A 10,629-nucleotide genomic window follows, 5' to 3' on the forward strand; every position below is an offset into this window, starting at 1 on the left:
GTAGTTGGGCTGAACCGACAACCAACAAAAAAGGCTACAAAAAAAATAAATAAAAACGAAATAACAAGAAGTTACAACGAACCCGTCGGCCCACAAGGACGAAAACTTTTGCATTACTGGTAACGGAATGCACAGTGTGAAGGGGCATGGACAGGAAGCAACACAGTACACAGGACGGGCGCTACTTTTTCCGTTAATAGCAATGCACTAACTAGCCGGGACCAAAGTCCTGACTGTATTATTCTATATTTAAGGCCACATAAGCGGCCCCATAATTTTTTGTCGCTTTCATAACTTTTTGCTAACATTTTCCTTTCCTTCTCACGTACAACTGCGCAGGTTTGCTACAATCGTGGCGAGGAAGCGGGCGTCCTGCCTTCCGGCTCCGAAGGCACCCACTCTGCCCTCTTCGCCATTTGCTGCGGCGTACTTCTCACAGTGGTAGGTGTCGACGGAAGAATACGTGTTTCGAATCGAGAGTTGAACACTGTATGTAGTATACAATTACAGTAATAAAGAATAAGGCTTCGACGACGTGTAGAAACTACCCCCCCCCCCCCCCCAAATAAATAAATGTTACAAGAGGGCGCAAGTTTGCTACAAGGCTGCAGGCTCAGGTATCAAAAGAAATATTGTACACTCTATGAATCTGACTCTATAAGTCGACCGCCTCATGCGTACGATTAAAAGCGTTAGTTCGAGTTTTACAGAATTTAATTATAGGTCCCTAGTTCTGGTACCCACGTGTAGATCACGAAACAGCGATTCGTTTGGTACCACCCGCACCTCTTACGACCACTTGCTCGCCAGCCAAAACCGTTAATCAAAGCCGCCGTTATTTTATACATGCGCTCTATGGGGAGTTTCGTAACTGGCAGTATTGAAGAGCTCTGGGCAGCGCCTGCCATTTCTCCCATGTCATATGGCCTCGTGACGTCATACAACACGCCGATCAACTGGCACTTGGCTGTGTCACCCGCCAACTACCGCCTGCCATAAGTATGTCCGTTATCTTTCTCTGGCTACGCCGACGCTAACGCAGAAGCCAGATTTTCTCTAGAGCGAAGCTCCTAATGCTATCACGCTATAATGTTCGGAGAACCTGCGTGACTTTCAACAACCCTGAAGTGGTTTCACGGGGCTGGTACACACTGCCATTTTTGAAAACCTGGTTAGTTTAGCGCGCTTACCGCTACCGTCTACCGCGCGAGCGTCAGTACGCATGCGCAGATCACCCCAAGGGCGACAGATGGCGCCCCGTTCCTGTCTAATTCCGCCGGATTCCGCACGCAGGGACTAATCAGCGCGTGCTGGGCTGACAGCGCGCGGTAGTAGTAGACGGCCGCGGTAAGCACAGCGGTAAACTAAATGTCTGTAATATACCCTTTATGATTTGTCTCGACATTCTTCAATTTTCGAACATTAGAAGTTTCGTTCATATCGAACACTCTCACAGTTGAACAAAAAGAGGGACATTTAGGCTCTGTATCAAGGGCATGAAGCCGTAGCTGCCTGTAGTCCTCGCTAATATACGCACACCCCAGACCACGCTAGGCAGCCTGTACGGCTTGGGAACAAGCTGGCGTTCACATGCATGACGTGTTGTCTTTCACGTGAAGTGATACCTTACGGGTGCACATAACGTGTTGTCTTTCACGTAAAGTGGTACCTTACGGGTGCATATGGTAATATGCACCCGTAAGGTACCACTTTACGTGAAAGACAACACGTCATGCATGTGAACGCCAGCTTGTTCCCAAGCCGTACAGGCTGCCTAGCGTGGTCTGGTTGGTAGCGTGTCTTTTACACAACCGAGGGGTCGTGGGTTGGAATCTCGCCTAGGATATTCGATGTTCTTTATGTGAGAGGAATTAGCTATACTTTATAAAGCTAAAACAATTAAGGCTTGCGGTGACCTTTAATTCGAGGCATATGTCACTTTTAATCATCTGTATTTCACGAAAATCCTCCAAGGTAGGCTGCAGCAGTATGTGGATCGGGAGCTTCCGGACGTGCAAGCTGGGTTTCGCAAGGGCAGAGGAACTAGAGACCAAGTTGCCAACCTTCGCTGGATCATGGAAAAAGCAAGAGAGTTCCAGAAACCCATCTACTTCTGCTTTATTGATTATGCGAAAGCGTTTGACTGCGTAGATCACAGCAGATTGTGGCAAGCTCTAGAGATGGGAGTTCCAATTCACCTCATCTGTCTCCTCAGGAACCTGTATGAAGGGCAAGAGGCCACAGTCAGAACTGGGCATGGTCTTACTGATTGGTTTCCGATTGAGAAAGGAGTGAGGCAAGGCTGCATACTGTCGCCCTGCCTATTTAACCTATATGCAGAGTGCATCATGAGGAAGGCCGGTCTGGACGAGTCTTCAGCTGGAGTGAAGATTGCTGGAAAACGTATCAACAACCTTAGATATGCGGATGATATCACTTTAATGGCAGAAAGTGAAGTGGAACTCAAGAGACTTTTGATGCGCGTACAAGAAGAGAGTTAGAAGTTTGGGCTCAAAATGAACATTAAAAAGACAAAGATCATGGCGTCTTGCCCTATCAAGCCCTGGAGCATCAATGGACAAGAAGTGGAAGCTGTGACAGTTTTTCTCTTTTTGGGCTCCAAGATTACCCCGGAAGGAGACTGCAGCCATGGAATTAGGAGACGCCTGCTTCTGGGAAAGAGCCGTGGCTAACCTTGACCGCCTAGTAAAGAGCAGAGACATTAGTCTGCCAACCAAGATCCGTATAACTCGTGCTATGGTCTTTCCAGTTGTGATGTATGGATGCGAGAGTTGGACTGTGAAAAAGGCTGACCGCCGAAGAATTGACGCGTTTGATTTGTGGTGCTGCCGAAGACTCTTGAGAGTTCCTTGGACTGCCAGAAGATCAAATCAGTCGATATTGTCGACCATAAACCCTGACTGCTCATTGGAGGGTCAAATTCTAAAGTTAAAGCTCCGCTACTTTAGTCATCCGATGAGAAGAGAGGAGTCGCTGGAGAAAGATTTGATGTTGGGAATGGTTGAGGGTCGCCGGAGAAGGGGTAGGCAGCGAACGCGATGGTTAGATGGCATCCTCGAGGCACTGCAGATGAAGTTATGTGATGTTAGGAAGATAGTGAGAGACCGGAAAGCGTGGCGTGATATGGTCCATAGGGTCACGAAGAGTCGGACACGACTGAACGACTGAACTGAATTTCACGCTTGTCGTAGCGCTTTGAGCATTGGGGTGTTTTTGAGGTTACCGTTAAGACCATGTGGCTGTGACGTCATCTTCCCCGTAGACAAATCACGATTCACCCGGTACGCTCAACCACGACGCCGACGCAGGCTTATTGCGACAAGGAGCCCACAACGCTACCGCATTAATAGGCCAATAATAAGTTACTCATAGCACCTGCATCAACCAAAACATTCTCGCGTTGACCAAGAAATTCGAAACAATACTGTCTTAGTTTAATTCCTGCTTTGTCGTTCAGTCAGGTTACATTACTTGAATCACTTCTGCTGTGTCCGTCTGGGCCTGTGTCATTTTCGTTCTCTGTGTTTTAAACGATGTGGATACGGCTTTTAATGAGGAATCACAAGTTTGTGATGGTGGATCGAGCTTTTAGCTGGTTGGTCATCTGGAGAACCTAACTTGTTTGTTAATAGTAGAAAATTCGTTAAATCGACATTTTATTGTACTCGCCTCTGTTTTTCTTTAATTATTATTATTATTTTCTCTTTTTTTTTCGCAGGGCGTGCTCCAGCCCCATCTCGTTCGCCCATCCTACCGCGCCTTTATCGATCGAGTGATCGGGAAAAGGTAAGTAGACATGAATGAATATTACTCGCCTTTATACTCTAAAACCACATGAGCCTCAGAACCTATGCTTCACTTAATGCGCTTCCAATCTTGATCATGGTCTTAGGATTAAGCGCCATCTTTATGGTGCTTGAGCCTAGCTTCCCAGATTCTAAACACGTCACAGCGTTAATTTAGCACGCAGCCATGCTAGGGTAGTGAGAGCCATATACTAAAGCTCACGCTATGTGCTCACATGATTTGTGCCGTCGATGTTTGTGACACTGCAGCATCTTTCGCAGTGTTGGGTGCACAAGAACGACACTTGTCCATTTATTAAAGCATGGGTTGTCTCTATTGGCGTGATGAACCATGTCGCTAAGACTGTCACAAACAGTGTTATAGCGCGCAAAGCGTTGCTATGACAGCGCTATAAGGGAAGAGCCTGGAAAGCACAGGCTCTTATTGCTTATGTCTCGAAGAAGAGACACGGTCATGTGCGTTTCTGCTGACATTTTTCTTTTTGCATACTTTGTCGAATGACACATAAAAAACATACAGACAGCAAAGCGCGAACTAAGTCGGAGTAAGCAGGCCTCGCTTTTTTAACGCTAGAATTAAAAAAAAAAATTCGAATATTTACTGGGATTCAGGTGCAAAACGCGATTTTTTTTTCTAAGTCGCACCAGAAGGAACGTTTAACAGGAAGAAAAAATTTAATTTGCCAGCCTGTGAAGACAGTATGGCTGGTTTTGCGACGTTTTGAAAGGTAATTACACCCGAAAGAAAATTATGGCGAATGGGCAGAAAAATGTGAAGGTGCCTATACATGGAACGAAAACTTGCAACTGAACATTCATGGAACACACGATTGCGTCATTGAACTGGCTGTTTTGGGACTTGAGACACCCTTTCATTGGCCACGCTAGTGTGCAAGAGTTCCGGGATGGCAGTTGGTAAGAATCTAGTGGAGAATGTTTGGAACGCATATAAGATGTAATCAAAATTAAATTGCAACAGCGATAAACTACTGGTACTCTTACGTAGCAGTTCTCTGCTCGAAATGTGAGTGAGTGAGTGAGTGAGTGAGTGAGTGAGTGAGTGAGTGAGTGAGTGAGTGAGTGAGTGAGTGAGTGAGTGAGTGAGTGAGTGAGTGAGTGAGTGAGTGAGTGAGTGAGTGAGTGAGTGAGTGAGTGAGAAGACATTATTTACACCGACATGGACCTCGGGGCAGGGGCTCAGCCAGGGGGAGGGTCTCCTTGCCGGCTTTCCTGCGCCGTGGCCGCAGAGAAGGTCTTGGAGTAAGCCTCCTCCGCCAGGCGTAGGACGATGTTTTGTTCATCCACATTCGGGCTGCACATGTAGGACTCCCAGGTAATTTGATCAAGGGGATCAGTTCCTTTAGCTCCTTGAGAATCGGGGCATTGCCAGATTAGGTGATTTTGACTCAGAGGTACGTTGCAGAGATTGCAAGCCTCTGGGTCCCCTGTCAACTCATTATGTAGAGTAACATGAGGAAAGAAACGATTGGCTTGAATTTTTCGCCAGGCCCTGCATTCTGAGGGTATTAGGGAGCTGTCTGGTGGTGGACAGACCCTTCTGTTTAGTCTGGGTGTCTCAGAGAGCTCCTTGTAGGTGATGAGGGGGTCTTTGTCTCCGGGTAGCTGAGCCTCTATGGCAGCTCGGGTGTATACATCTCGAGCGAGGCGATGGGCAGCCTCATTGCCTGGTAGACCCTCGTGAGCTGGAACTCAGATTACTGAAACCTCCCGGTTTAGCGGGTGCTTTCTCAGTAGACTGGCCGCCTACTTGGAAATTAGGCCTTTGCCGAAGTTCCTAACAGCCGCCTTATTATCTGAAAGGATAGTTCTGGCTTTAGTGCCTATACATGCTAGGAAAAGTTTGGTGGCCACATCTTCGAATGAACGCCCCCTTTTCGTTGGAGTGAAAAAAATAAGCAGGGTAAACGTTGGCCTGGTGGCGCCATCTTATATAACAGAAGCAAACCCTTTGTTTTTGCTTTGAGGCGGGAACTACGAAGTTGAGAACCAGTTCAGTCAGTTGTGCATCGTATACTCAGGTATAACCAAAGCGAAATTTCGCGATTTCCGTTCTCTTTCGATCTTCTTCTCCCGCCATATATCTAATCGTACATTTATTTTTATTTTGTTTACAGAATGCGCTTCATAAATGTGCCTGCCATCGCGACGCTAGGCTACGGAACCACGAGTATTGTTCCCGATGTGCCCATCACCATGCCAGAGCTGGACCCAAGGTTTGTCAGCAGGAGGTACAAGGAGACGCTGTGGGTCTGGGCTCAATAAAAATAAAAAATAAAAAAAAAGAAAACTCTCCTGTGTTTGCTTGCGATTTTTGCGTAGGTTCCACGAGAAAGAAAACTCACCGTATTTTCGGCTGACACCTAAACCACAGAGCTAGAAGCGTGACTTAAACCACGCAGTGAAGGAAAGGTTGAAGGAAAGTGTGAAAAATACAAGAGAAAAAGCAGTCGTAGCGGGAGACTCGGCAGCAGTTCCGACCAGCTCTGGTTCTTCAAACCCACGCCGACTTGAATGCATCACAAGGTATACCTAGATTCCTTCACTGTTTATTAAAGATACGGGTGTGGTGCTCAGCCTATTCACGAGCCTTTCTTTTTTTCTTTTTTGCTTTCATCGAAAAACATTTTAATGCGGCAATATTGCAGAGTCCAAATGAGGAGAAAAAGCAGGTGGTGTCATCAGTGCCTAAATTCTGGCTCTATCTGAGGGGGCTCTGTAGTGGTTCGAGCACCGGTGGAAAATAAAGTAAAAAGGGAGAGAGAGAAAGCACCTGGGTGGCCCGCCTCGCACATCGTTTTATACAAATTTAAGAGGAGAAATTTTTTACCGGGTTTCAGAAAATATGTTAATGGTTTATTAAAATAGACCGAGGAGTTGCCGGAACAGCAAGAAGGAATGTTCTGATAACCGCTGACAAGAAAAAAAATATGGCAGCCAGCTGCCTCGTATTTATGCAGTCATTACACAACACTCGAGCGCAGAGGGGTCTCAGATCCCTCTTAAATGCTGGTAGGGGTCTCAGACCCGCCCGAGACCTGTGAGACTTTAAGCCCTGGGTGTCATATTTATACAATTCCCCGATTGGCCAAGAAGTGGACGTCACAAGGTCACTTGACATAACAGAGTCGCCCGGTGACATGGCTGAATGCTGATTGGTTCGCAGCGATGTGGACTTCAGACCTATTTTCGGGCGGACATCGAGCATTTTACTGTATATTGTGGCATAGTGTCTCTTTATTTTTACCAACCCTGTCCTTTCTCCCTGTGACTCCCCTCATTGATTTCCTGTACCGCGCTTTTTCTTTATCCCTTTATCCCTTCATTTGCGCCGCCCGCCCCAGTTCAGGTGCTTCATATATCAGATAGCAGGTATCGGGGATGGCAAACAACTTTTCCGAATTCCTTTTGGATATGAAATAATAAAATAATCACATACTACTTGGCGACAGTTTTGCCCCTCCCGTTTTAGGGAACACCGAGAACGGCAGCAGGCTGGCCTGTAACCCGCTGTCTCATTTGAGGAGCAAACCGTTTCTGTCAGAAACTTTAGCCTCAGCTATAGAGCTCGTGTGGGTCCCGGCTCACTCGCAGGTAGCAGGCAACATCATCGCAGACTACCATGCCCGAGAAATGTCAATCCGGGGCGAGAACGAGCCGGAAGAGCTACCGCATCCGGTTACCAGCTTTCGGGAAATTACAAGTATGTACCGAGAGGAAAGGTGCAGACTGCCAGAACCGCACCCCAAGCTCACTAGGCAACAACAGACGATCCTGCGCCGAGCGCAGGCGGGATCGCTTGCGCATCCCGTATTGATGAGCCGCATGTACCCTGCGGAACACGACATGCTCTGTCCTTTTTGTAAAAAAGAAAAGGGCACCCTGCCGCACGTTTTGGCAGAATGCAAACAACTCAAAACCCCCCCTCCTCCCCTTCCCGCCAACACCCCCAATCCCCAACCCCTTGAGCGATGGGAGACCTTGTTGTCCAGCCCCGCCCTATCGATCCAGCTCGCACTGACAGACAGGGGCCAGGAGCTGCTGGAAACATATGGGTCCCGCAACTAGGGAACCACCCCGTCTGGTGCAAGCATGCACCACCGAATTATTTCGGGCTTAATAAATGTTGATTCCTCCTCCTCCTCGGCTATCCAATGTTTGGCGCTTTCGTTTTCAGTTGGAACATGCAGAATGTCAAAGTCATTGTCACCATATTTATTTATTTATTTATTTATTTATTTATTTATTTATTTATTTATTTATTTATTTATTTATTTATTTATTTATTTATTTATTTATTTATTTATTTATTTATTTATTTATTTATTGCTGAGTTGGACTGCTTCAGACATTCCGATCGACAGCTTACAGCGAAGTGGTAAGCTGGTGACATTCGCTGTACCTTTTCAAAGCCTAGGCTTCATGGATAGCTAGTAGGTCTGTCCGTGGAGCCTATACGGCAAAACACAGCATACTGTAACCCAAGCACATTTCATGTTGCATGGGACTGCATGGGGAAGAAGCCAAAGTACCTACAAACACTTCAAAAGAAGGAGCAACAGCCGGGAGGCGGAGTCTACGCCCAGCTCGGACGTGACGCTGCCACGCCTTCAGCAACCCCTTTAGTATTGAAAATAAGTGTTTATGCTACTACTTGTAGTAGGCTGGACACTTCCCGGGCCTTTGCCGTCATTGCACTTTTTTTAACAGTACTGCCCTCTTCCCCATTGTGGCGAGGGCTTATAACATCGACGCAGCCTTATATATGCGGCTTTCCAGACCTCGTTCTGAGTCTGCCAACTGGGCACAGTTCACATGGTTAAATACTATTTTTTAGGAATTCTTCCGCGCAGCTTTAACATTCGTGTCAAATAAAACACGTTTCCTGATCAATCAACCCCGCCATTCCCCTAAACCTTTTACAGGCCACTTGTACAGGCCTCTGAAGCACTCCTCGAGTGTTTCTCTCCTGCGGCTGTTTCCTTGAGCGTATCGCATACCTCATGTCTCAGCGAATATTTGAGGATATTCTTCAAAATAGTAAATTGAAAACGGAAAACGAAAATGGTTCCTGGAACAAGTCACTTATCAGCGGGAGACAGCAAAATCTCATCTCCCCAATTGACAAAACCTCGCTAATTTCTAGCGCGACAATACTGGGACGCCTCAGGCCGAAAACGATGTTTCTTCTTCCATATGAGCACCAATGTACCGTTTCAACGAAGACGGTATATATACATGAGCTGCTCTTAGGGATCACTGTTTAAAAAATTACGTTACGTCAGTCAATAGGGAAAAGGGGATAACGCGTTTGATTTCTGGGCCGTTAATGGCATGTTTTATTTCAGGCGGGGTCAGGAAAGTTTCTTTATAGTGACACAATGATCGCTGGTGGTGGAATTAAGCAAACCCTTTTTAGAAGTGCATTCTTGCTGACAAAAAATGTTTTCCAATCCCAGAGCTGGTTCAGCACTATATGGACGGATGCTAAGAGCGTCCCCTTTGAAACGGAGTGGTGATAGTGATCACCATGCTCAACCTATGCGGAAAGTGAACAACGCCATCTTTCGACCTGCGGTTGCGGTTGCAGCGAGCTTTTCTGCTGTTAGTGCGTTGCACCGAGATTGGCGCCATTTGTATGTATATTGGATGTCGAGAGTAGGTGCTTGTGTGTAGTAGTGAGCAACATGAAGATGAAATTAATCCTGCATAACGATGGGACCTTTTTTTTATTTCAGATACTGAATTCGAGACTGGCTTCACAATATGCTCTAAGAAAAAAATATTTAAAAGAAAAAGCGTATCTGCCACGCAGTAAGACACTTAGCGGGGCATGTTGGTGCATAGCTGTCAAAAATTTAAGCGCAACAGAGACAACACACAGACAAGATAGGACAGGACTTGCGCAAGTCCTGTACTATCTTATCTGTGTGCTGTCTCTGTTGAGCCTAAATTTTTGACTGCCGCGCAGTAATCTGTAAAAATAATGCTCGAATTTTGTTCTCTCTCATATATCTCGCGGATGTAACTACTCTGGGGCTGCGACGATAGCGCAATTTCCTAACGCATCGGGAAATGAAGTTGCTCTGTTTGCACGGTTCGAATTCTCGCCAGCAGATGTCACCCTGCGCCAATCAGACGTAAAGTCAATGGAAAAATTTTAAAGTATCGCATTCGTTTTCACCGCGCCGCCGTCTCGCCTACTGGCTGATGCGCGTCACGTGACTTCGCGTCGCCATATCCCTTCCAAGCGCACGCGCGGAATACGTGTCTTGCGCGTTTTTTTTTTTTTTTCGATTGTTTCTCGCAGTGTACACCTGAGGAATTCTGCTGTGCCTCTGGTGTGGCACCAGGCTTGAGTCTAGAAAAGTGTTTTCTCTGTGCCTGAATGAAAAGAGTGATCTGCATCAGAGGTAGGTGTGACTTCACAGAACCGACTAGGAAAAATTCGTGGCATCAAGGAACACCTTCTTGTGCGAAATAAGCTGGTTCATTGGCTTGAAACTTTGTTCGTTTAGCCGCGAAAGAAGTGCACGAGATATATATATTCAACGTGAACATGGTTTGCCTAATGGCAACATGTGTTTACCTTCGAATGCCGTGTGCCGCACGTGCGCAGCAATATGCAGCGTCCATTTTAGTCGCGGAATTTTGAAAAAGCTACCCTCAAGTTAAATATCCAGCCAGCCGACATCAGATACATCTATATTTAGTTCTGCGAAATCACACACACTCTGCGTGTTCGTGTGCGGATCGATGACGCCCGAAGCCATTACGTTTTTAT

The 10,629-nt window shown here is 46.5% G+C and overlaps 1 protein-coding gene across 1 annotated transcript in view; it reads left to right on the forward strand.

Moving 5' to 3' along the window:
• The window catches only part of LOC146176263 (transmembrane protein 135-like), a 31,327-nt gene extending 25,217 nt beyond the window's left edge, over positions 1-6,110 (forward strand). Inside the window, exons 12-14 of the mRNA XM_084581280.1 lie at positions 340-441; positions 3,740-3,807; positions 5,963-6,110. Of these exons, the coding sequence (XP_084437406.1) occupies positions 340-441; positions 3,740-3,807; positions 5,963-6,110 (318 nt within the window). The remainder of the gene's footprint in view (positions 1-339; positions 442-3,739; positions 3,808-5,962) is intronic.
• The last annotated feature ends 4,519 nt before the right edge of the window (positions 6,111-10,629 follow it).

Source organism: Amblyomma maculatum, chromosome 10, assembly GCF_055883805.1.
Source record: "Amblyomma maculatum isolate TAMU_Amacu chromosome 10, ASM5588380v1, whole genome shotgun sequence".
In the NCBI taxonomy this organism is placed as follows: domain Eukaryota; kingdom Metazoa; phylum Arthropoda; class Arachnida; order Ixodida; family Ixodidae; genus Amblyomma; species Amblyomma maculatum.